At 39.1% G+C, this 27,721-nt stretch overlaps 1 protein-coding gene across 2 annotated transcripts in view; it reads left to right on the forward strand.

Moving 5' to 3' along the window:
* Positions 1–27,721, forward strand: part of DLGAP2 (DLG associated protein 2) — a 487,901-nt gene that overhangs the window by 430,735 nt on the left and 29,445 nt on the right. For both annotated transcript variants that reach the window (XM_075086917.1, XM_075086916.1), the window contains one exon: positions 18,950–19,299. In XM_075086917.1, the coding sequence (XP_074943018.1) occupies positions 18,950–19,299 (350 nt within the window). The remainder of the gene's footprint in view (positions 1–18,949; positions 19,300–27,721) is intronic.

Here is a 27,721-nt window from a genome sequence, read left to right on the forward strand (position 1 = left end):
GGCAATTAACTTAACAGGGAATTAATTACTTATCTTTAGAAAAGGTGTAACCAGTTGTATCAATACACTGAATCATAAAGATTACGTCAAGCTTCATGCATCTGCTATTACTCCTCAGTAACCATTAGCATTCATTGTTATACCATACACTTTTAGGATCTTTTAACATTCTTCTGGCAACTTTCTTTTCTCTTATTAGCTGCTTAGCAAAGATGATAGCTTTTTTTATTTTAGAATATTAGCGATTAGTATTGGTAGCGAAAAGATTGCACAGATAGTTAAATAATTAAAATTAAATCTGTAACAAATATGTATTCTTTGTTAATTCATCCAAATTCACTTTTATGTTTCCAAATATATTAAAGTCAGTTCCTAATTATGATATTGTCCTTGCCGCATACGACTAAATTGCAGTGCAAGCTACCCATCTACAAAGGTAAAAATAGAGCTCAAAATGTATCATGCAAAAATACTTTCTAAAATATTTGCTTGACACATCTGTTGTATAACAGAACAGTGGGAGCTCAGAAAGGAAGCAAGCTGAGGTTGAATAACATAAATTTGCATTCCAGAAGTAGCATAAAATGTTATTTTATCTTAAGCATAGTATTTTAATTGCTATATATAACTTTGTGTAAAATCAGAAGTTGTGGCTTACAGTGCCACCTCTAGGGATGTTTCTGTCCTTTGTTTAATAGAGATGGCATCATGATATGAGATTTTATTGCTACCGCAGAGACTAACTTTCATCTTTGTCATATAGTACTGTGTGATTATTATGAAGAAACCTTTCATGGCAAAAGACACAACTGAATATCTATTTTAGTGTCTGACTCCAGGTATTGAATGGGAATACTTTCAGAATTACTTTGGTTACCAGGTGGATTGGTTTGAACGTAAGCTGTCTTGAGTCTATACGCTAGATAAGCCCAAAATTCTCACTGAAAGGAATTAATTTTATTTTCTCTAGAGCAACAAAGCTGAATAATAGGATGTGCCTGGGAAAATAATCAGATTAGGCAGTAAATATGTTTGCATCCCAGTGTTTTCATACTTATGGAAAACATTTTGCATTGATTAGCAGTCTGCTGGCTAAATAATGCGGTTTTGAAAACTTTAACCTTCATTTCACACATGACTTCTCCCTCATCTCGGAAATGATTTATCAAATAGATTTTCTTGCCCAGATATGCAATCTTTCCGCTTTGTTGTGGTGAGGTGATATTGACATTGTGGAGAAAAAGATGATGTGAGGTGGTTTCCTGAGCCAAAACTGTTTCCAAGCCTACGGACTGTATGCCGGTCTGAGTGTGGTTCTGTATTCAAAATATTATCTCTGTACCACTGAGCAAGTTTGTCCTCAGCTTCTATATAAGATAAATATTCAAATTAGAAATATTTATCTGATTTACAAGAAGGATTATGTGATTCACTATTAATGGAAAATTTCAGTTGCCAAATAAGTTCTCATGTTTAAAACCTTAGGGGTAACTCTTCCACATTGCTCTCTTCAGCCCCTGTCACTTTGGAGGGAGATGCTTTACTTCCTATTGTTACTATAATTAAAAAAAAAAAATCTCGCTTCTCCAGCCCTCTCTGAAAATCGTAAAAGAAACAGTTGCCTGAAATGTGAAAATGGTGTTGGCACATATTTGACATTTCTATGGGCTTCATTCAAATAAATGTCAAAAAGGTCAAAGTTTCACATCAGCCTTCAGTTCCAATTCAGTCTTTTGAATTCTTAGGAAAATTACATTACCTTAATTTCTTTTTTTGCTTCTAATGTAAAAAACTCTTCTTGGCAAAGAAACTAAAGTGATTTCTTAGAAAATTAACAGGCATTTCAATTTAATTATTACTTGAAATTTTAGTGATATAGGTCATGACTGCCTCTTATCGACGTTGTAAAGCAATTAAATCATAACACACAGACTTAGCTAAAAATTAATTCATGTAACTAAAAATGTAAACCTAAAATAAAAAATATACTATTTGATCTATGAATTCAATTACAAAAGTGTGGAATATATATTTACAGCATGCAGTTTCCTAAAATATTCCTAGATGCATTAACAGCTTTCAGAAGGTAGGAAGGTTGCAGCTATAATGGCTATTATGAGCACGTAACTTTTGCACAGACCCATGTAGTTTAATTATTTGTGGATCCAGGCTTCTCCACCTCTGATGGAGACTCTAAAGAGACAAGACATAGGGCACTACCTGTTGCTGCAGGTGTAAATGAATGAGACAAGTGACAAAGCAGAGGAGGCAGCCAGCATTGCTGGCACACTGTAAGCTACACCTGGACTCTGTGTTACCCCTGCTAAGACTCATACTTCACTGTGGTTAGGGCATTTCTAGCCATCCTGTTTCATTTTGTAAAGAGATAATAAACCCAGTAAAAAAAATACTTCATGTTCAAAACCCTGAATGACAGCGTATGCTTTCTGTCTCTGAACTGTATCTATTTGCAGCTGTCAGATGCACAGCTGAGAAACTGCAGCTCCAGCTGCTGCTGCCTCCCACCTTGTCCCTCCATCACAGACAACATGTAATTTCCTGAATGGGAAGTCAGTGTGCAGTAGTCATCCTAACTACTACTGCCTTACATCTTTGCTAGTCTTGCAGGCAATGCTTCACTTTTCAGGAAGATTGCATAAAATCTGGGTCACTTTTCCAGGTAATACCAGCTCGATTCCCTATTGTCTAAGTGTGTCTGCACGTATTTATGCTACACGGTCAGCTTGGAAGGCTCCTTCCAAGGAAGGATCCTTCCTGGTAACGTCTGGCTAGCATAGCAGGGTGCTGAGGCGAGGTATGCAAGCTACCTGGGGTACCGGAGCCGTGCACCACCAGCTCAGCACGTAGTGGGCCCCGTCCATATAGTCCTGCTGGGAAACAGAGCTGGGAGCAGTGCCGCAGTAACACCTTATCCCACCTGCAATACCTGGGCTGTCCTACTGAAAAGTAACTGAAATACCCGGGTACAACACCGGATTGTACTATGGAAACAACCAGCGAGGAGGTCTGGAAGATCTTACCTGGTCTCTGGTTGTTTCCCCTTTGCCTGAGAAGGTCAGCTTAGTTTTTATTACATCTTATACGTAGAGAGAATCCTGTATATGACCTACTCCATGTTATAGAATATTTCAGGATGTTTCCTTACAGTTCTTCCTGCTGATGTTGTTTGATTTTACCATGAATGCAGAAATACTTACTGAGTTTCAGTGATACTGGAGGTAGCAGTTTGGATGGTCTGTTGTGAAGCAGAAGAACATGTTAAAATCCCTCCTCTGAGACAGAGGGTAATTTGGTGTTTGCACCTTTGGCTATCCAGGATATCCTGAACACCAGGTTATCATGTGTTCAGATGTGGGAGGCACACTTAATTTCTCCTGATGGCATTATTATACATTGTATAAAGCACTTTCACCTTTATTGAGAGAGTCACTGCCGCTCTAGCCTGCTGCTCAGGACACTCAGCTGTCAGGTGGGATATCTGCTCAGGGAATATTGCTTTTATATGCAAATGGAAACAGCTAAAGCAGAAAAGACTAAATATCCTATAAGAAGGAACAGAAGCACTCCAGTCAGAGGTAAAAAATCATTCTCCAGTAACAAGCACTGACTGAGTGGCCTCAGTTAAGTTCTTGTGCATTTAAACTGATGAATAAAAGAGACCATCATCTTCAGTGTCTTAAAACTACTTCACATTTTCCTCTAACCCAAGTTATTTGGCTACAACTGTATTTTTTGATGAATGGATCAATGACAAAAATTCCACGCAGCAATGGACTTCAGCACAACGGGATTGGGTCATGGTACATGAAGGCGTCCTGGATTTCTGTCCTATGTTACATGTCCGAGATAGTTTCTCCCATGTCAGGAATTTCCAGCTGATCTTGCGAGAAACTTAGCATGAAGCACTGCTGATTTTAGGGGATACAGTTACTAGCCTACGTGGCCAGTACACTGCATTACAAAGACTTCAGTTGCCTAGAAAATGTAGCATAATGCAAACCTGTCAGGTCAGTTGTATATGCACCTCCTTTTATCTAATTCATAGCTCTACTAAAGTTCAGCTTACTAAAGAGTCCACTGAAAAAGACAAGGCGTAGGGAACTGTCTTTTGTCCATTTTACTTTTCTCAGCCAGTAGGACTCTCCTTGGCAATGAGTAAGCTTCACAGAATTCCACGTTTACTGAACTATTGAGCACTAATTCCAAAACCAATTAATACAAACAAGGTCGCATTGCATGAGGGAGTTTTTAATTACAGCTCATACGATTACTCAGAATGCCTAAGGAATTGCAGCTTCCTTTCTCCTGACTTAAAGCTATTTTCAGGTTTCCATTTTTGAAATAAGGGACTACATAGGGTGAATTTTTAGAGCACATGTTTGATATTCAGCCATAAAATTCTCATTGCCAGTAAAAAGATTGCATGGTCATGTACCTACAAACATAAAGGCATGAGAATATGATATTTCATCAAGAGACTGTACTGTTCCATAGCACAGCTACCCCTGCAGACCCCAAAAGGACTGATTCTCTGCTTGCTCTCTGAACAATAATGACAGTAGTTATTCTTTTAGGGTTTGGTGTGTTTTTTTTTTTTCTTTCAAAGATATGAGGATACCAAGGCCAGGCAAAAGTTTAAGTCATAGCACTACTGCATATGGAGCTACTGGACTTCAGTGAAGGGTCACTAAGAAGACAAAGGGACTGGGGTATCTCTCCTCTGAGGAGAGGCTGAGAAAGCTGGGACTGTTCAGCCTGGAGAAGAGGAGGCTCAGAGGGGATTTTGTAAATGTATGTAAATATAAAAACTGGAAAAATACACTTCTCAATTCCTAAAAGAAAAATGTTTTATGATCAATAAATGTGTGATTTTCTTTTATTTTCTCAAGAATTAGGTACTTCATCCAGGTGGCTGCTTGTGTCTTCTTAATTCAATGCTAGCACTATGGCTAGGAAAACCCAGCCAAATGAGGGAAAACATATGTATGAAGTAACATCTCCACAATTTCTGTCCTCTCTACAGAAATAAATGCTGAGTCTTAGAGGTTTTTATTGGTATCCATTGCTAAGTAATAGCTAGCAGTGGTATCCACAACAGGTATGCTTAAAACCACAAAACCTTAAGTCCAAATAAGATACAGAAGGCTGTTTTCTGAGTTATAATTTGCCTATTGACTTTGTTTAATTACTTTTGGGGCTCCATGGAATTATCTGGCACTCTAATTCTCTGCAGGAAACATACCATATATCTGTAGGAGCACTTGGGGATCCTGAGTTAATACTTTGATGCTATGCCAACTTGTGTGCCTGTACTGTGACAATAAATCTTATACTAACAAACGATGAGCCCAGTTATACACTTGGATACACACACATCATTTTCATTGCTCTGGGTATATCTGGGGGGAATAATTAGTCTTTAATTCTTTTAAATATATTGAAGTTCTGCTGCTGTGCTGACACTGCTGTTTAATAGCAGCTCTAGGTGGTGGAAGTGGCCCAGGGAGTTACTGAGATGAAGGTGACACAAGCCCTTTGGTTCAAGGAGTTCAACAGAAGGTGGCCAAGGGGCCATTGCAACTGTTCCTAAGTCTGGGATTCCCTGAGATGGAGTAAGGCTGTGCTAAATGGGACTGCCTGGCCTCTCCAGGCTGATGAGGCATGAAAACAGTTGGAGCAGTAGCCAGGAGCTTTTCATAATTCTCACTCTCCTTCATACAGATGATCTTCAGAGGCAAAGATAAAAAATTAAATTGCTGACTTCCATCTATGGTTAGTTTTAAAAACGTGTAATGAGTGTTTCTCCATTGCTCCTGATGTTCTGTGCTTGACATAATTCCTCCGTAACCTATTAGATTTGCCAGACATCTGGTTCTTTTTTTTTTATTAAAAAGGACACCCGTGTTCCCTTCCCTGGCAGAATTTGGCTTCAAAGCTGTTCTGTGGGATCAGTTTTCACAGAGTTTTTTCAGGTTCATTTTTTGTATCATATTATGAGGAAGAAAAAAAAAAACATATAAGAAAGAAAAAAAAGTCACGCAAGGAAGGTGATTCACTGCTCGGGTGTTTGAAGCCTTCCTGACATGTTAGAAGCTAACAGTGGCAGAAGTAAATCTCAGCCCAGCTATTTAGCTTGAGGTTGCCCGAGGGTTTTGTTCTCAGGTGGGTCTGTGCAGCTGTGGGAGGCTTGCAGGGCCAGTGAGCCTGGAAGTACCTGTTCATAGTGCTTCCTTGTGCTTGTAATGAAAAAGAAGGCAGGACCCCTCTCCTGCCAGTGCTTCTCCTTCTGTGTTCCTCAGTGAATGTAAAAAACCTCTAAGGATTCTTCTCAGGAGCTCTGCATGCATTCAGTTCTGGTTTTTGTTGAAGGCAGCCATAATGATGACATGTGCACTGGAACTACAATGCTTGCTGTGCTGGATATAGGCAAAATTTTGATTGCATTCTGACACTAGTTTTTACTAGCTCACATGTAATATTTCATCCATCAGGGCCTCAACCCATCAGTTAATGTAACTAAGCATAATGCCCTTCAAGTTGACCCAGTTTTGCTTGCTGACAAACTGGCCCTTAGCTTTGTTATGCTTTCAGTACAACAAGGGTGTGAGCCGTGTTCTGCTTTAGCTCTTTACAATAAAAAATATTTTCCGAAATCTGTGTGTGCAGCCACAGAGGAATTCCTCTCCTGTGGGTCCTAGCAAAGGCACAAGGGCTGATAGAGGAGGGTATGTGTGAAGAAAGACAGCTGCATTTCAAAATAGCAATAAACTTTAAAGCAGGTCAAGTTTTGCTTCCACAGGGATGCCTCCCTTCTAGAATGTACATTAGATAGTAAAGCTCTTTCCAAAAATGTGTTATCAGGCATTTAGGGAGGCAAGTCCAGGTGCTTTCGCTACTGCTCTGCCTCATGGCGAGGACATTTTGATTAATGCTCACCATTTACAAATATGCTTCTCCTAAGAGACATTATTTTTAACTTGCAAAATTGCCTTTACCAGGAGAACAGAATGCTAGTGGGCAGCTGCCACCCAAATCCTTCCCAATAACAGAGGCATTTGAAAGTAGAGGCAAAGCAAGTTCTTCATTATTTAAATAAAGTTGTATCTATGCTTGAGTGGAGAGGCACGGAAGTAAGAGAAAGACTTTTATAGTTACCTTTAGTTTTACTCCCAGTGAATTCTCTGTTTTCTCAATATTAAAAAACCTCTTGGGATGCTTGCACATCTCTGCCATACTCCCATCCTCTATTTTCACTTCCCTGAAATGGAGTTTCATCAAGATAAGCTTGCACTTACGTCTCCATTGCTGTAGCAGGAATTTTATTCAGACTCAGATCTACCCTAGAAGGGCAATTGGTAAACCTGATACTTAAAATATTACTTGGAAGAATTTTTCCAGAGGATCAGAGAACATAAAGATACTAAAATTGGTGTCATTCCTAGGGCATAACCAGACAAAATTAGCCTTTGGCCAGACAGGTTAGTTGAATAGTGTGGGATTTGCCTCCAGATCAAGTAATCTAAACATAGATGCTTTCATGCAAACTAGTTGTCTTAAGTTCCCATGACAATAAATTCTAATTCAGTTCAAAGATAATTGGCTGGTACCATTTGAGACATCTACACGGGACCTACAAGAGAATTGCATCCTCCTGGACAAGCAGCTGTAGGCTAGGCAGAAGGGCCTAGGACCACTAAAAAGGTATTAGATACCTATGTTTAGGTGAGTTTGACTCAGACTGGATACAGTGTATGGATGCCATTGCACACCAACAGTCAAAAAACCCCTACCTACACTGACATGTCTTACACTCAATAACCCTGATACTTACCAACAAACTTTGTACTCACTGTAAGGCCAAGGTTTAGTCTCAGTATACAGTCCATTAAAATATACACACTGGAAACCACAAATACCAGTACTAATCCTCAAGGGCAACTATAGGGTATCCAAACAGGTTTAGAGAAGATACTGAGTTTGAAGTGAGTAACCTATCACTTCGCTTTCTGAGACTGAGAACAGAATATCAAGGACATATCAATGAGTCATGATTTTTATATGCATTTCTTTTTTGTTGTATAAATACAAATTAACCTTTTGGGATAGTTTTGTGTCCAGAAAAATACATATATTTCCACTCTGTCTGCTTCCCCCAATTGAAAAAAAACATAAAATTTCAGTCATAAAAATTCATCTCACCTAACACATATATCTAAAATGTGGCTGTCAAAAGTAGTCACATTAATGTCCTATTGGAGTCAATGAAATGTGATTTATCTCCTTTAGGATTAGTATCTGTTATGAAAGAAGTTGTCCTCTGGACGCTCCTATTTCTCTCTTTTGCTTACAAAAATAGTCTACAACGATGGTATAGTATAGCTAGGTAACTTCTATAAAGCTGAGGTAAAAGTCAGGCCTATCCAAATTGCCTTGTAGGATGACACTAAAGATTAAATCCTTGTCCCACTGAAAACAAGAATAACTGAGAGCACCATGCTCCGACTTACAGGGTTGAGAGCTCAAACCCAGCAGCATCATTTGCTGCACCAAAATACAGGGCTGGCAGCCTGCCAGTAGCTTTCTCAGCACTGCTTATGACACTGACACTGACTCCATCCACATCTTGGGTAAAATGATTTCCTCATATAAGTATTGCCTGCATTGTTCCCTATCACAAAAGTGCACTGAGATCGTATCCAGACTTGTAGGTCTCTGTGGATTAAAAGAATGATTTAAAGGTGTTAAATTATCTTTAATTAAAATATTTTGCAATCATTTAAGTTATTTAATGTAGGACCATTATCATAATAAACTGTTAAAATTATTCCGTTGTGCAACACTTCCTAAAGATTAACTGAGCAAACTGTTTTTCTCATCCGATTCGGTTTGGAATTCCTTAATGTAAGTTGAAGAAAATCAGAAGCTGCACACAGTTACTGTAAGAATGAGAACAGAAAATATACAAATAAAACTGATGATAAGCCTATGTAATACATCTGTGAGTGGGATTAGGAGATTGACGGAAATTATTTGACTTGAGTGATAAGGGTATGTGGGAGGTCAGGAAGAGTTGGGGTTTTTTTAAGTACAGAATTACAGCAATATTGGTTTGATTCTACTGAAAAACAGTTTCAAATTTGCTGTTATTTCAGTGTGAAAAGAGTAGCCCAATAAGAGCGATTCTCAGCTTTTGGAGCTCTTTTTTCTCTTCGTCTCTTACTGTTTTGATGATGTAACAAATGTGATCTATATTCCTGAAAAGCCGCACATACGTTCTGTAGATGAACTAGAGTATTCTTAAAGGTGCATTTTTGCTTCCTGCAACTGAAAAACTGAGATGGTGTTTTTTAATGCAACTTCAGTATTTTAGAGGCACATAGGAACTGTTTAGAAGAGCAAAACAGCTGTCAGCACTTTGCCATCTACAGGATGCTGGTTAGGCTATAATTTCTCGCTAATTAACTGATCGAAAATAGAACCCTTTGTAACTAGTCCATCAGCAATCCATGAGGTTTGTCTTGCCCACATACATTTTAACTTTGGCAAAGGCTTACGGTTTCTGATCTTGATGTCTTGTTTGATTTGCATTTCTGTTTTGAGACTAACATTAATTACACTGTCAAAACAGATTTTATCGTTTACGTAACATGGGCTGCCTACAGACCTAAGTTTCCTCAATATGGAGGTAACAACTTACGCACTGAATAACTTGATTACAGTAATTTCTTTTATGCTGTTCTCCTGGGAGATTGTAGTGTGTACTTAGATTCCAGCTTTTTCCAAATTTAGAGGTCACTTTCCCGTTTAACTGTTAGTTTCCTGTACAAAATCAGAGAGATGTACAGAACTTAAGCCTAAGAGGATCTGCTCTGGATATTGGGTCTAACCTGATGCATACACAGATTTAAAAAAAAAAAAAAAACAAACTCATACAGTAATTTTGCCTTACCCCAGTGAATTCTGGTTGAGGTTATGTGTAATGCAAATGATTTCAGTCTTCTTTCACAAGTGCTATATAGATTCTGTTTATCAGAGAGATGTAAAATACAGATGCTGCTTAAAAAACATCATTTTGTATGGGATTCGTATGACAGCAGTATCTCAGTGACACGCTGTTTTGAAAAACTCTTTTAAAAAGTCGTAAATAAGAAGTACAAATCTTGCTATGTCAAAAATATGTTATGCTAATGGTCCAGATCCTCAGTTTGTGTGAATTGGTCTGATTGGTCAACTGCTTGAGCAAGTCCAGCAGAGAGTTACCAAGATGATCAGGGGACTGGAGCATCTCCCTTATGAGGAAAGGCTGAAAGACTTGGCCTTGTTCAGCCCGGAGAAGAGAAGACTGAGGGGTATTTCATCAATACCCATAAATGTCTAAAGGGTGGGTGTCAGACTGATGGGACTGGTCTCTTTTCAATAGTGCCCAATGACAGGCCAAGGGGCAATGGGCACAAGTTGGAACACAGGAAGTTCCACCTCAATGTGAGAAAGAACTTCTTTCCTGTGAGTGTGACAGAGCAGTGGCACAGGCTGCCCAGGGAGGCTGTGGAGTCTCCTTCCCTGCAGACATTCAAAACCCACCTGGACACGTTCCTGTGCCCCCTGCTTTGGGTGTCCCTGCTCAAGAAGTGGGGTTGGACGAGATGCTCTCCAGAGGTCCCTTCCAACCCCTACCATTCTGTGATTCTGTGATTTCACTGACTTCAATATCAACAACTTCAGTGAGATTAACAGCATGGTCTAGTCCAGTGCCTAAAACTGTGCAATCAATTTAAAAGGTACAGAAATACAGAAGGTTTGCTTTTCATACCTCTGTGGAGCTACAAAGGGACCTTGGGCCAAGCTGTTACTCACTGCTGTGTAGTAGCTCCAGCCAAAGGCATCAAGGAGCAGGAAATTTGGATTCAGTCACTAATGTAGGCAAATTGCACACAAGCTTGCTTTAACAGCCAGCTCACAGGGGTTGTGGATCAGAGCACGGGAAGCTCCCATCTTCCCAATGAGCACAGGTAACAGAAGACAGGAGAGGTTATGTCCCAGTGCATACCAGAGTCCTACCAGTACTGTCACATGGACAGAGCTTTTGGCTGGAGTTTATCTCATCCCTTTAGGCATTTCAAAATTAGATGTCCTGATCTGAGCTGGTAGTCCTTGATTGTCTTTACGGTTGATGGAGAAAAGTAGGCATCTGCATAGGATGATTCATTTCCTCGTGAAAAAAGCATCTGAGATGGGTGAGAATTGCCCCCAGAATTGCTTATTTTTCTCCCAGCAATTCTAAAAGAGATCAGACAACTAACTTAGACTTGGATGACTGTTTTTTAAGTGACTAATGTGAGGTGAGATGGATTCTCATGTATAGTTCTCATATAGTTTCTTGAAGGTATGATGTAATTCATTGTTACAAAAAGACCCTACTTAAAAAACTGGCACAGGATAAATGCAGCATTTTTCCCCCTGGACTATTGCACCATGAGATGATCAATTAATTAACATTTGACTTTAGGGTGTAACAAATATGCAGGTTGACCTAGACATAATATATGTAAAATGACCCATCAGGACAAAAGGCTAGGAAGTTATAGATACCTACCACCCAGACAATGCTTTGGGTTATATAGTTGAAATAAAATGCAGCCTATCGTATAAACTGTGCTGATAAAACTCATCTGGGCGTAAGCAGTCTTTCCAAGAAAATATCTCACAAAAATATCACTGTGAGTACATCACTGCTTGTTACTGCTTAATCTGAAAAGCAAGAAACAGGGTTCTAACAGGTTCCTTCTCATGGATATCCAAGCTCAGACAGACTCTCTACTGAGAAACTACCTGGTCCCTTTACTGGCTAGGATTAATTGTGGAGGGCTGAATGAGAAAAGGGAAGAAGCAGGAAGATAAGTTAATAACTAAGGTATCTCTCTGATTATGTTTGAGGGAAATCTATCCAAGATTCAATTAAAAGAATTAATTTAAAACAAAATTCTATCTTGAATTTCAAGCACAGTATGACATTGGTTAGAATTAATGACTATTTTTGCAAGGTTTGAATATACTTAGATTTCAAAAAAAACCCCACTTTCATTACCTTACAAATGGAAAAGCCCTTGAACGTGGAAAGCCCTCAGAAATGACAGGATCTTTCACTAGCAGAGCAGCAAGCAAAGGTGTGGGCCTATCCAGGGAGCAGGAAAGAAAAGGGCTGGAGGAAGCCACACTGCATGAGAATGTGACATGTCTTCCTTAACCTGCCCTACATTCACATACAGCCGATGTTTCAATTTAAGTGCAAAGTGCATGTGTTTGAGAAGCACTTTGAAGGACTTCCATTTACATTCAGTTAGCACTGCCTTGGGTCAGGTAATGGAGCAATTCTCTGCAGAACCTGAGCACATACTGCTCCAGCACTGAAAAGGGGAAGTAGACCCCAAATGACCCATGTAGGTTTTTGAGGTGGCCACTGATGGCACACATCGAAAACAGCAGACTTGGATCCAGAGTAGTTTACCTTAACCTTTTCCCCTCATTCTAGCTGATCACTTTTTCTTAATTAAGTAGCCAGAGGCTATGCATGTCAAAATTAAGCATTTCTAAATCATCTTGTTATGACTGAACTTTAAAGGTATTACTGATCCAAGAAGGAAATCCCTTTCTAACATTTCAGAATTTGACTTTAGGAAAAGCCAGATTTCCTTTGTAAAAATTAAACTGGCCTGTTTGACTCTATAGTCTCCTTTTAATTATGTTTGGCGTTGGAGACCAGTGTATAATGGACGTTGACACGAGATATATATAAAAAGATGTGTCCCAACACATGTTTTAGATAAGGATTTGTATTCTTATTTTTTACATCCATGGCTTGGTAGAAAAATCATCAGAGTTTGTTCTTTTTTTGTGGGATATAAACTCTTTTAGTGGCAGAGATTTTTTTCTCCAAGTGCCCTTTGATTTCTTAATGGTCTTTTAACATTCATTATTCTTTGTTTTGAGAAGTAACTGTTATGCATCCATGGGTACATTTTTATTTTAAGAATAGCTCAGAGGTCCTGATGACCATGATGGAGCACAGTGAAGAGATTTCAGGGCATTTCAAGGACATGTTAGCTGGAATGGTAAAAACCTTTGGCCAGAGGAGTATTCATGATGGTCAAAAGACTATACCAATAACTGAGTACTCTTTTCATACAGGATTAGATTTAGTTGTGGCCTTTCATTATGAGGTCTCCTTTTCCTCTTCTGAAATGGTTTCAGGGTTAGCATTCACCTTCCCTGTGCAAAGCAGATCTAGCGTCAGCCTGGGAGTCTGCCATGTGTTTCTCTCGGTACTGTGGTTCCTCAGAGAAGCCCTATCTGCCTGCAGCAACATGCCCCTGGGAGCTCTGCCTCCAAGGCACCTCCACACTCCCTGCAGAGTAATTATCCTCCTTCTGAATAAACCTCCTTACAAAACAGAAAATCCAGTTTACTCCTGCCATGTGTCATAAGGGACAACCATTTCATTTAATTGATGGTGCTTTCATGTAAATTCATCATCCAGTTAACTTTGTGATCTCAGCCTAAATAATGTTATTTTGACTAAGTGCTTAGTGGTTATATTGATTTGTAAAAACCCCTCAGGTGACTCTGTCTTGCAAATGGACCAAGAGCAGTGATTTATTAAAAGGCTGCCTTTTGAAAGGTGTTCTGAATGTCACCTACGGCCACTGATTTTTCATCAGATACATCACATCTCTCTTTCTGCCTTTGTCTGTGAACCTCTATGGATAACCTGAAGTTATATCTAAATTGAATTATTTTAGTCATTTTATTTCTAGTATGAACTGTGTTGACACTGAAATATGGGCAGAGCAATTGACTTATTCCTATGGCTGTAGCAACAGTAACCTTAAGCAAGTTTAGTCAAATGCACTGTAGATTAAGAGGGGTATTCTGCCTCCAGGTGTATCAATTAAATAAAATTTAAAAAAATCCTGTTACTTATGAATTATCAGCAAGCTTTCCTTGGATTTCTATTGTATGTGTCCAAACCCTCAAATTGCCAGTTCTCCGGTGCTGGGATTGTCTTCTTGGTTACTCTGCAGTATTGCCATTAATGCCTGATACTCTGGGTAGGAGAACTTAATGCGGTGTCAGAACATGTCACTTGTAGCCATCTCTGTGCCAAATTCAGCACTGAGAGGCAATCTTGTATATGTGAGGGTCATCTGGCAGTTAAGTTGTCAAATGTAAGTCATGTGCTAGGAAAAGATAACTGGAGCTAGCATAAATGGGTGCTGCAGTCTTTACATAAAGGCAATGATACTTATAAAAACAAATTGATGCGTTACGCTTTTTCCTGCTTGAGTGGCAAACTGATGCATGTTATGCTGCATTGCTACCCGCTCCTTTCTCCTAAACAATTTATACCTGGTTTTCATCATCATTTAGTCCAGCCCGCTGTGAAGCAGCACAGAACCATTTCGTTTTCTGTCCATTTCTCTTACAATGTCCTTCCTTAAAGGAAAATCCAGTGGAGCCGATTGCATGTGTTTATGTCGAAGCGGGGCAAGTACCTGAGCAGTTAATACTTTGATTCAAATGGAAGTCTGAAATACCCATATAGTTTAGAATTAGAACATTTTTTAATTTTTTCTATCATTTTCTGTTGATGATCATGAGCTAACAGATGGAGATAGACTATACCTTATGAGCCCAAATTCCTGCTTTATTAAAAATGCAAAAACTAAATTCAGCTTTCTATATTAAGATAGCCTTTGAGTACAACTGGAAGAAAATTTTAGTTTCTTTTTCATAGTTCCTTCTGTGTTTAGTTTAAACATTAAAAAGGTATATTTACTTCTTGCGCCATCTACTTTCTTTTTCTTTGCATTTCAGAGCAGCTATAGATTTTACAAATTGATTAACAGCACGGCAGAAGGCTGTTGCTTTTACTTTGCTCAAGCCTCATTGCTCAGCAGCAGGATTGGCAAGAGACTTGCCAGGAGTGCCCAGCATATGCACACTGAAACTGCCCAGAAAACTAAAGAAATCAGAAATCTTTGGTCATCTTCTGTGAGCCTCAGAAACAACAGAAGATTATCCAGGATTAATATTTTATATGTCAAAACATGAAGCATGTCTCTGCTTCTGCTGAAGTCCACAATTTAAATCAGCCTAAAGTCATACTGCGACAGCTCTGTCTTCCCGGTGCTCTGCTTCTGCACGCTGCTGTCCTCACGTTGTGTTTCATCCCCAGCCAATGTGCTGGCGCTGACACCAGCTTGTCCTGCTGTGACTGAAGACAAGGATCCTCCATCCCAGTCTCTTTTTCCCCAGTTCAGCTTTCAGCACCAGTGCCCTGGATGGAGTTACTCGTGCACTGTCCTGGGCCAGCGCTTGGTACCCTGGGGCTGCATTGCCCAGCATCAGCTCTCCCTGCGGGGATGGCAAAATCCACCACAGCTCTGGAGTTTGTAGACCAAAAAATGGTGAAGACATGAAGCAGTGCTGAGAAGGTTTTATGTGCTTACTTTGAAATAATAACCACTAAGGCAAATAAAATTTGCAAAGTAGCAAATTATGAAAAGCTGACAGGAGCTCCTGTCCATCAGTGTAAGCAGGGGATGATAAATGAAAAGGAAGTTCATTTTCTGCTAGGAAAAGGAAATATTTCTTCCCATATGTAATACATAGTATGTACGACTCACTGCTAGGGCCAAGAATTGGACATGATGGAAAAAGACATTACTGCTGATAACAGGAACAATCACAGACATAATGGAAAAAATTTTTTGAAAGTGACATAAAATTTCATGCTTCAGACCTTAAGCCAGTACCTACTGTTTAGAGACCTAAGACCAAGCATGACCAGTAAGCTGTGGATTACAGGGTTACTTTTGTCCTTTACCAAGCCCCTAATCTATTATGTGGTCATCTCTTAGGTCAGCAACACATACCAAGTTTATGTAAGACAAGTCTCGGTCACAGTATTCATCTAAGTTATCTGATTTACTTCACTATAACCGCTTGAGTGATTAAAGCAAATACAATTTGGCAGCAAGATTTGCCTCCTAAATTCACGCCTCCATCCTCTTACCTGATTTTGTTACAGTCTCCAATCAGTCCTAGATTTCTGTGGCTCTGAAAGTGTTGTTCTAGATATGAACTCATCACCTGTGTAGAGATGTATTTTTTTACTCCCTGCTCAATATTTGATCACTGTGACTGTATCTTAGAAATTAATCGGATTGCTTCCTGCCATATTTCACTGTAAATATGTGGCCACTTTCTCACAAACTTTCTGCTGCTTTCTTCTCCGTGTTGAACATCTGTGGGTTTTTTAATTCCTGGTTAGTGCTCATGATCAAATGCTTGCCAGAATACTGCAGTAACTGTAATACTTGGTGGCTTTAAGACATGTCACTCTACTGAAACAATCAGAAATTTCCAGAATAAAATTTTCAATCCTGGGGGGAAAAAGAAAAGAGAGAAAAAAAAAAGGAGGTGACTGTTTTGGGTTTGCCACAAGGAGAAATTTTATTTTTTAGAAATGTAAATGAAGATTAAGTTAGCTATGAAGGGTTGCAACAGAAGTTTAACATTTATGTTCCTTAGACAGAGAAGTGATCTGCTGCCCGAGTAGTAGGGATATACTTGCTTCTGCTGTTTCATTATCACATTTACCATATGTTTCATTATTCACTGCTCTTCTTTTGCATGAAGACAGACGGTAAAAAACAGTAAATTAGTTATAACAGTGATAAGCTATCTTGTGTTCTGGGTAAAATTAGCTTCCTCTTCTGGATTTCCCTCACCCTATTTGACCCCCATTGTCTCTATTTCTAATGTTTCCCAGCACTTTGATCACTTTGTGATCACTACATTTGCAGGGGGAAGGCAGGAGAGCAGAATTATGGTAACTCCCTTAGTGGAAACATTCCTTAGAGCCACTGCTTGAGCTCAGAAGACACCATCTTAATTTCCAAGCTTTACAGCCTCTCCCTTCTTTCATGAACCTTCCATATTCCCTAAAGCGTCTAAAAAAATACTGGGATTTTCTTTCTTCTTAACTGCTGGCTACAAAACTGACAGAAGATTGGTGATAGGACAACAAAACGGCACTTCAAAAAAAGCATACAGTCTCAAAATCTGAGACTGTTTTAATGTGTTTCACTCTGTTAGAGCAGTTTAGCTCAGAGCAAGACTCTCTTTAAATCTGCACCAGAATTGAGCTGCATCAGTAGTAATTCAGAACGTGCTTCCAATGAAGGTTTTCACTTCCTAGCTCTGCCTCACTCTCTTTTATTTATGATCACCCTTTATTTATGATTATCAAGAATCAAAATCTAAAAGTAGACTTCTCTAGGCTCACATTTCCCACAGTCTAGCCTGGCGATGCAGGCCCGGCAGCCCCAGGTATTAGTAAATTCCTAAACCAGTCTTTTCTCTCCAGAGACCTGCATCCTAGCCTCATATCAGAAAGCACGACGGGAGAGGTGCTCCCCCTGACTTCATTGCTCATCAGCCCATATTTGTATAATGGGAAGAGGAACTCAAGTAACCCCAATTCCAAGGTTTTCTGAGTCACTGTTGCAATGTCAATACATTCAACAACACTAGAAAAAGGCAAACCTTTTCCTTAAGTCATTCATTATCCTGGTCTCTGTATGTATACATTATGCTATTTCAGCATTATTGATACAGGGAAGCATAATAATTTTCTTTATCTTCCTACAAGTATACAAGAAATGAATTGGACTTGATTTTTCTGCACAGGAATACAGACAGCTATATCACAATGCATCTTTGTATCAGTTGCTAAGTCTGTGAATTACAATTACATGTGCTTTAGGGGAAAAATACTTCTGTAACAGAAATGTTCTTATTAGTACCGAAAAAATATAGTGGCTTTAGACAATTAGAATATTTAGATGTGTGATATTAATGACTAAATATCTATCTCAATGAAATCTCTAAAATCTTGTAAGGAAGCATTACTGGCACAATGCTGAATTTGTAGAGCTTTCTTGGATGTTTTATTGAGCCTTTTGCTGCAGGGTAGAGTCTATGTTAAACCAGCCTCAGACCTGCTCTGCTCATCAGACTAAAGTCTTAGTTCTGCTCATGCATATCCAGTTCTCTTACTGTTTCAGACCCATTTTTATATCTATATTTCCATAGTCTCTGCATTTAAGCGTATCTCCCTTCAATGTATGTTTTAAGGATTTAAGGCTTACTGCAGGATAATAGCTAAAAAGTCACCGCTTTTGGTATTACTTGTAGTTTTTGCTTGTTGTCCAAGTTTCTAGTAGCTTTGCATATATTGTAACATTTTATGCAAGCTTGGAATTTCCTTGTATTAACTGTATTGTGGATATTTTTAAAACATATGCTTCCTGTGTAAGTAGCTGATCTTGCCTAATTCCAGCCAGTATACCTGGAATTATTTTTAAAGGTTAAAGTGTGGCATACTGTAAAGTAGAAGTTTCTGAATGGTATTTTGCTCCCGTATATTGATGCTACTTTCTTAATACACTGTATCAATAGAGACCCCACAGCTCAGATGATAACAAAAGGGAAAAAAATTTTTCCTTTATTTCTCTTATCAGCTTAACCCTGTGCGGAAACAAACTCAGAAGCCCCAGTGTGTACTTCCCCAGCACAAGCCTTAACGCACAAACACACATATCCTCACTAATTCTCTTTCATCTTCACCGTAATCTGGAACTGCCGTTTGCACCCCTGGCTTCCTGGTTAAATTAAAATGTTGCTGTGGATACCCATCTGACTCGGAGAGACACTTTCAGCTAATAACAAGGTTCACAAAGAGGGCTATGTTGCACCATCTTCATTTTTAAGTAGCATAGTCTTAACGTTAAGATGATTTCTGTTGTAAAGCTTCCATCAGATTAATCGTGTTGTCCCTTTTTTATTTTTTTAACTCTTTCCATAGCTGTAACTTACACAAGTTACAAAAAAACACCACCGCCGGTACCCCCTCGTACCACTTCCAAGCCACTGATATCAGTCACGGCCCAGAGCAGCACAGAATCCACCCAGGACGCATATCACGACAGCCGGACTCAGAGGATTTCCCCGTGGCCGCAGGACGGGCGAGGGATGTACAACTCCACCGACAGTTTGGACAGTAACAAGGCCATGAATCTCGCCTTGGAAACTGCGGCTGCACAGCGCCACGCGTCCGAGAGCCAGAGCACCTCGATACGAACCAGTGACAAGGCCATTTTAGTAACAAAAGCAGAGGAGTTTCTTAAGAGTCGACGTTCCTCTATAGGGATCCAGGTAGCCTATCATTAACATCTGTTCTGTGATGAATTGCTTGCCTTCTTTCTGTAAATAGCATAGAATGAGTCATTCAGCTTCACTGGCTCTAATAATCTAACAAACAACCCCTGGCTGCTTAGCGTTAATTGTAATTCACATCATGGCAATGTGGCTGTGCAAAAAAGTCTTCGGCTAATATGCTGTACCTGGAAGAAAATGAATGAATAAATCTCTAGGGAGGTTACCTGTCATTAACACTTGATATGAAAATTATACTGCAGAGCTACAGGTGAACAGCATGTTCATCTCCTTCCCTCTATGAACTCACAGTCCTTTTTATAGAATTACACCAGCTTTAAAATGCTTGACTGTATTTTTCCCATTATCTTTCTCTTTTGACCTTGGAAAATGTGTAGTGCTGCTGGATCTTCAAGTTATTCTACCTAAAAAGAGCCTCCCCCACTTTCACTTTTAATTGTGCTGGGGAGGAGGTACCAAGGAGAGAAATAAATGTGCTGGTATAGATACAGCATAATTATAGATGGCAAGTAATGAAGTAACATTAATAAGCACGGTCTTTGAGCATGCCTCCATTTGTCCACCAAAAAATGGAATATTTATTTCACCTGACAAAATGTCTGCCAGGCTGTGGAAAGCCGAGTTACATCGTGTTGTTGTTTCAGGTGAATGAAGTAGGACAGTTCCAAATGCAAATTCTGAACGCTATCCCTTCTACTAAGTGGAAAGCACTAACTACAGATAGCAATGGTCATTTGTTTAAATCTCTAGGAAATACCAAGTAGTAATAAAAATCAGCTGAACTGGCAAAGAATGCAAAGTCCTTTGAGACACGGGAGTAGAGGCAAATTTAGGCTTCTGTTCTGCTGTTACATAGATACCTCTGTAATTTTAAGTATGTGAATATTCCCTTTTACATCACTAGTTCACTTCTGTGCTTCAAAACCTCTACTTTTGCCAGATCAGCTATAGAAGAAATGCCATGTATTTTGGTGTTTCAGGTATTGTGAGGGCAGCAACATAGCTCTTGAGAAGGTAATAGTCCATGTAACAAAGCCCAGTGAGTGACTGTTCATCCACTAGGAAGTATATTATTTTCTTTAAAATGTAGTAATTCCATTTCCATTAATTTCAAAATACGATCAGAGAAAAGTCTTTGGGTTAAGCATGTCACAGCTGCTGATTGCACTTCACTGTTTAGCATCTTAGTGTGGTATAATTTTGGTGTTCCACAACATATTAGACTAATGTGAAGGCGTAGGCTTTGCCAGTAAGCTGCTTGTCCATTTCTCGACTTAAAAGTATTTGCTTCTGCTTCTTTAGATGCAAAAGAGTAGAATGCAATTTAACAGCAATGGTAAAATATTCAGGAGGCTACTTTTCAAATGTTTTACAAAGTAATTAGTGGATCCTAAATTGTTCAGAGAGGCTTAACAGATAACAGCGAAAATCTCAAAGGAGCAGCAAGTAATTTTTTGTACCTTTTAGCCCCTAACCTGAAACTTACTCCTCAGAAAGGAATAGTACCCGGTGCTGTTCTTATCTCTTCTTTACAGCAGCTGTGCACAGTGGTATTTAACAATGTTGGTGTCTTGCTTCAGTCAGTCCTGGTATTTCAGCAATTAATTCTGAAACTTTGATTACATCACTTGATCCTGTTTCGTACCGCAGATGATGACCAGTACTTTTCACTGGGCTCTGACCCTTCTTGTTATGTGGTGTGTTTAATAATATGTGCTTATAATCCTCAAAAACATCTGTGCAATGATTTCCATGGAGACAGCGGATCTTCTGTAGCGACTTATCGCCTGATACTTGGCCCGTAATACTGGTCCTCAGGTGCACACACTGAAAAAGGCAAATACTGTTTGCAGCAGCAGGTCTTAGAAGGATGAGCTGTTATCTTTTGAGAAGTACAGACCACTTGGTTGTACCATTTGGTGTTAGATAAGGTTAAAACTGCAAAATTGCCCTCAACACAGTATCCTGAGAGCGCATTTTAGTTGTTTGGTATTTTTTCTGCAGTAAGTTTCAAACTTCACATTAGTGTGAAAAACACCTTTCTGCAGCATTTCTAAGCAGAAAATGCATTCTGTTGTATTTCTGTTGCCAGGTTTGTAAGGAATAAAAACACAGGGTAGAATACTCTTATTGCAAACTACGTAAATAGTAATTTATGCCCCGCAAATACAGTTGAAGTATTTAATTTCTTTTAGACTTCTGCATCAAAGCACCTTAGAAAAGGATGGTTTTTATTTGCATATTTCCTTGATTGACTAAATGACTTGTTTTCTCATTAGCATGCCATGCCAGGGTAATGCATTGAATTTGCATTTATTTGCATTAATTAATTTGCTATCAGGATGGTTAATTTGTGCATTTTTTAATGTTTCACTCCTCTAACACGGTAGTGTGAGAATGTTTGCCAATGGAGCTTCATGCAGGAGCAGAGAGGCACAAAGATAAAGAATGACCAGCGATGTCTCTGCATGTGGAACTGCTAGGGCCCCAGCCTAGGGTTCCCATGTCTTTGGTATATGACTTTGGTATATATGATTTGTGTAGTGTACATGCTATGAATAGAAGTCCTTTTAAAAAGTTCTGGCGTACTAGCCATGTGCCATAGGACTGGTATTCACATGCATAGGGAGCCCAAGCTCCTAGGGGAGCATTGGACTTACTATGCAGATCAGTAGCACCCAGTCTGCAAGGACAGAGAACATCCTAGATGTCATAACCCATCTCACAGTATGTTAGCTCTATCCTAGATGGGAATTTTGAACAAAAAAGCTTCAGAAACAAAGCTTTCCCAGAAAATAGCTGTTGGGGTTTTGTTTTGGTTTGTTTTTTTTTATCTCACTGCCATATTTAAATCAAGAGGAATATTGTCAGACATGTCAGTATGCACTGGAAAAAATGTTGATTCCTACCTAAATGCAAATGAATTGCAAAATACTGATTCTAGGATTAAAAATTGAGTCATCGTTCTTAAGAATATATATATAGAACAAAGAATAAAACTCTAGGAATACTAGTAGCTATAGCCTTCATACGGGTCTTCTATCCTGACAGCAGAAGACTAATCAAAGTATTTGAATTAAAATGGAGGGTAAAGAAATAACTACTAAGTTAAGAACAATGTTATTGCTAATTTATTTTCAGGGATTATCCTTGCTCTTTTGCACACCCTTGTATACATGCTAATGATTAACGTTCAAAAACTGCTCTAGTTATAAACCATTTAATATTAAAAGCATTTGGATTGTAAAATGTATGAGAAAACATGTCTAGAAATTACTCCTTATTTATTTCAAGTATTTCAAAACATGCAATCCTTTGTTTCTTCTCTATTTAAAAGACATCAAGGCTTCTCAAAATGAACAGAAACCCAGGAAGTAGATGAGATGGAAACAAATCTTGTAAGTGTGGAGGCTGATTCATGATGATATTTTTGGAGATGAGCACTAATTGTAGCGTAGAGAATGGACTCTGTCATCTTCATTTATCATCAGGAGATCACGCTTCAGAATACCTAGGGTTTTTTTTTAATCTCCAGAATCTTCATTAAACAAATCGTTCTTATAAATCAAAAGCTGTATTCAGGAGGATTAGTGCAATAACTCACCTGACTAATTTTTTGTGTCAGAAAGGGATCTTCTGCATAATATTTATATATATATTTAATGAAATTATTAACATCGTAGGGTGAAAACTTTATTCAAGAAACTCTACAGTCTCAAACTGGAACTTCCCTTTAAGGCAAAGCATTTTGTACCCACATGGCCTACTTACTTGGATGAACATCTACATTTTTCTTTGTACTGTTTAGGATATACAATCCTTGTCAGTGCTCTACTTCAGTGTGCACACAACAATCAAAACAAATATTGGCATTGATTACACTGGTCTTTGGATCATAAATGATCCAAAGTTTTAGAGGTAAGAGTGTTCATTCTGCTCCTAAAATAACTGTCAAACTGTGCTTTTGTGAGAGAAGTGCGTGAAGTCCTTGGCCTGCAGAAGTCAGTGGAAGTTTTGATCACACCTCTGTAGTACAGAGACTATAACCTGGCCTTAATGGGATGGGGTGGGGAGAGGAAGGGAGAGAGAGGTCAGAATTCACAGGCTTAGTCAGTTGACAGACTTCCCATCCAGTGGCTGCAGTTTGACCTCCTCAATTGTCAAAAAGCTTAGCAGTTGGAATTGTAGTTAAAACAAAGCTATAGTTATTTTAAAGCCATCTATTTTTTCACTCTTTTCACAAATTACAGTTGCTTGTTTCCTTAACTGCCATCTAAAATAATGAAACATTCAAACTGGGAAAGACCCAGATTGCTGCCTTGCAGAATATTTGTTGGTTCAGAACAATTTGCCACTTAGCATTAAATGCACCAAAAAAGTTATGAGCAACCACTGCTGTGTGCATTATTTTGTTGTTACTATCTCATATAGTTCGTTCTCAGACAAATCCTGTTTCTAAACTCTGGCACGCATTTTTAGCAAAAAGTGCTTTCTTAAAAGACCAGCAGAAGTTTTCAACCCATTATAGGTCATTCTTGTGGTAATTAGCACTTCCTCTGCTGCACAACGTATTTGAGTATTCCAGATGTTCTGCTGGGAAGTAGCAGAGTAGCAAAAGGGAGTCTGGTGGTGAGGCACAAAAAAATCACTCAAACATGAACACGTAGATTTATTTTGGCAGATTTCTAAAAATTATTTTGAAAGAGTATATGTTTTTTGGATGATAAAAGTATTCCGTCAGTTAAGGAAAGCAGCAGCAGTTAGTACTGTAGTTTTATTTGAAGTATTTTTCCTACTTTGAAGTCACTGCATACAAATGAGATCTCCCTGTACCTAAGAATGGTTATCTGCATTCACAATTACATGTACTTGATCTAGTGTCAAATCTAGTGTTTTCTTCCCTTTTTCACTCTTGTTATCACTGGGAAGCCTATGCAAGAGAGGAAAGGTGAATTATTTCCCTTCCTGTGCATCATCAGAGAGACTGTGTATTAAATTCTAATTATAGAACAAATCGGTTACAGCAGCAAAAACCCATTGAGGGCAGTGAAGTTGCATGGGGAGAGATAATGTGGCCTGAAGGACTCTTAATACTGATGCTTATGAGTGAGAAGTGAAAGACACCAGGTTAAAATCTGTTCTCTTACGCATTGGATATATTAACTTCAAGGCTCCCTTAGAGACAGTATGTATAGAAGCTTAGATTGGAATTTTTAGGACACTACAATTTTATGTTGCAGTGCTTATGTTTAAGAGCAGAATAATACTCTAATACAGAAATAAAGGTTGCTTTTAAGTAGTTAAAACTGTCATCTAAAAAAGCTTAGTAAATACTTTGAAGGAATAATTTAGTCAGTTCATGCATCCTTTTCTAGAATGAGTGCCTATAAACAAACCAAGATGGATTATAACAAGCAAGTTATTTGGAATAGTGATTTGCATTTATTCAAATAATTTGTGTTTGTATAATTAACTTGTGCACCATTTATTACCGAGTCAGTGCTGGTATCTGATAATTACTTTTCAAATTTTGGGCTGGATCGGTCAGCAGTGACTGATCACAGAGGATTCATAGTATTGTCTGTTCCTTATATTGGCAGCAAAAAACAGGGAGGGGAGTATTATGCCTTTGTGAAAGGTAAGACAAATAAAATAGAAATAGTCTCAAAATGCTCCATTACACTTACTATTAATATTATAAGCCTTATGGACATACTATATAAGCCCATAAAACAACATTTTTCATGGCATAAAGAACCACATTTTTTAAGATGTTTTAGTTCTTTGTGTGCAAGGAGAGAGGAAGATGACCTGCTATATTAGATCTACTCCTCTTATTTCTTTTGCTTTTGATCGGTGTCTGGCTATTTTTTGTTTTACCTTCTGTGTGAAACTCCCTCATAACCAGATAGACATATAATTTGTCACATTATTTTGCTTTACTGAGATTTTGGGCCTATTTGCAAATATTAAGGCTTCTAGAACCCATGCAAGTATTAAAACAATAATGAATCATGGAGAATAACAACAGATTTATTAAGACTTATTTGAGTTTCAGGAGCCACACAATCAAACCAAACATATTACTTTTTCTCCTCTACTCATTTGAATTTGCCTGGCCAATCTGATTAAATCTAAAGAGTTTCCTGCTGTCTTCTAGCAGGAGTCTCTATAATAGCTGTCATTCAGAAATGCAATTTATTTGTTCATTTTTTTCCTTTGTGAGTGCAAATTATTTTCATATTTCCCACTTTTCTTCTGTTGGCATTTTCCTCCATTATACAGATCTATTTTTTTGTTGGTTGTTACAATATTTGCAATCCTAGATTGCACACACACACCAAAAAAAAAGGGCATTCTCCTGCTGTTACAAGGTACAGTGAGGAAATTAAAGCATGAAAATATGAAGGCAATCATCAGGTTATTTAGTCAGTGTCAGCCTCGGCAAGCTGGAAGGAAGGATAATTTGGCAAGAGTTTAAATTTAGAGGTAACTAATGTCATTTTTATTTTGATACCTGGGCCATCATTTTCCTGATAATTTTGTTTTGAATAAAATTTTAGAGCAGATTACTTCATTTATGCCTGTAAATTCGAGGTGTCAATTGCATATTGGGCAAGTTATTCAGGATATACTTCTAGATGAAATACTAATAAGAAAGCACTTGAAAACAGGTAGATGAAAAAGACTTTTTCTCAGTGTTGCATCAATGGAAAGATACCAGCCCATCCAAAATATAAAAGGGAAATCTGCCTTCACACATCGAAGCAGAGTTCAAAAGAAGATATGCTATCTGTTACTAAACCAAACAATGGAGTTGGCAAAAACAGATATGCTTTTGATATGCAATACAGAGGAAAAGTGTGTGTTGCCAGTCTGCCTGCTTTGTTCCAACAACATCAATTGGCTGAACTGATATTCTCCGTAGGGATCTTTCCTTGTTTACATCTTTAGGCCATCATGTTTCCAACAGCACTATGTCTGAGCTGCTGGGGCACCTCATGGAAGGTAAAAGTCTCTTCCCTGTCCATTGGCTATTGCTCACCTCCACAGCGTTCCTAGCTGTATGTTAACCCTGCAAGTCGTACCACTGACCTTCCTAGCCTGTTTCCGTGTCCAGAAATCTGGCCTCCACCTCATCCCCCAGGACTCATTCAGTAGGTCCCAAGGAGCATAGAATGTAGAAATGGTCATTCTAAGGATATCACTCTATGAAGGAAGTGCAGTGCTTTAGAAAGAAATGGAGGAAAAGACTGACACGTGGGGAGATGTCAGCTTAGCTTCTTTTGTCTGGCTTTGGCTTAGGTCTGGTCTGGCACGTAATGTCCTTTCTGTCCATGCTGAGCCGTGTGAGTGAGCAGGAGCCCCTGATGAATCCCATGTTCCCATCTGCTCAGCTTCTTCAGCCTGGCACCCACAAGCTTCTTTTCCCTTGTCAAACTTTCAGTCTTGTAATGCTGTGGAGCCTGTGCCTGCACCACTGACACCATCATCTGGAGTTGCAGTTCATCTGAACAAGGTCAAGGATCTTGATCAACAATCCCACAAGTGAAAGTAATTACCTTGGTCCTTTCCTTTTGACCCAGTCCAATAGAATCATAGAATAGAATAGAATCATAGCATGGTATGCGTTGGAAGGCAACTTAAAGATCATCTAGTTCCAGCTCCCTGCCATGGGCAGGGACATCTTCCACTAGGTCAGGTTGCTCAAAGCCCCATCCAACCTGGCCTTGAACACTTCCAGGGAGGGGGCATCCACAGCTTCTCTGGGAAACCTGTTCCAGTGTCTCCCCGCCCTCACAGCAAAGAATTTCTTCCTAATATCTAACCTAAATCTACCATCTTTCAGTTTAAAAGTGTTATGCCTCCTCCTATCACTGCACTCCCTGATAAAAGAGTCCTTCCCCATCTTTCCTGTAGGCTCCTTTTAAGTACTGGAATGCTGCTATAAGGTCTCCCTGGAGCCTTCTTTTCTCCAGGCTGAACAACCCCAATTCTCTCAGCCTGTCCTCACAGGGGAGGTACCCCAGTCCCCGATCATCTTTGTGGCCCTCCTCTGGACCCAGCTGAGCAGGTCCATGCCTTTCTTATGCTGGGGGCCCCAGAGCTGAACACAGTACTCCAGGTGGGGGTCTCAACGAGAATGGAGTAGAGAGAGAGAATCACCTCCCTCAACCTGCTGGCCACACTTCTTTTGATGCATCCCAGGATGTCATTGGCTTTCTGGGCCACTGCCAGCTCATATTCAGTTTTTCATCCACCAATACACCCAAGTCCTTCCCTGCAAGTCTGCTCTCAATCCACTCATCACCCAGCTTGTTTCCATGTTTGGGATTGCCCTGACCCAGGTGCAGGACTGCAGGACTTTGCATTTGGCCTTGTTGAACTTCATGATGTTCAC

The sequence above is a fragment of the Phalacrocorax aristotelis genome, chromosome 3 (genome assembly GCF_949628215.1).
Source record: "Phalacrocorax aristotelis chromosome 3, bGulAri2.1, whole genome shotgun sequence".
NCBI lineage: Eukaryota > Metazoa > Chordata > Aves > Suliformes > Phalacrocoracidae > Phalacrocorax > Phalacrocorax aristotelis.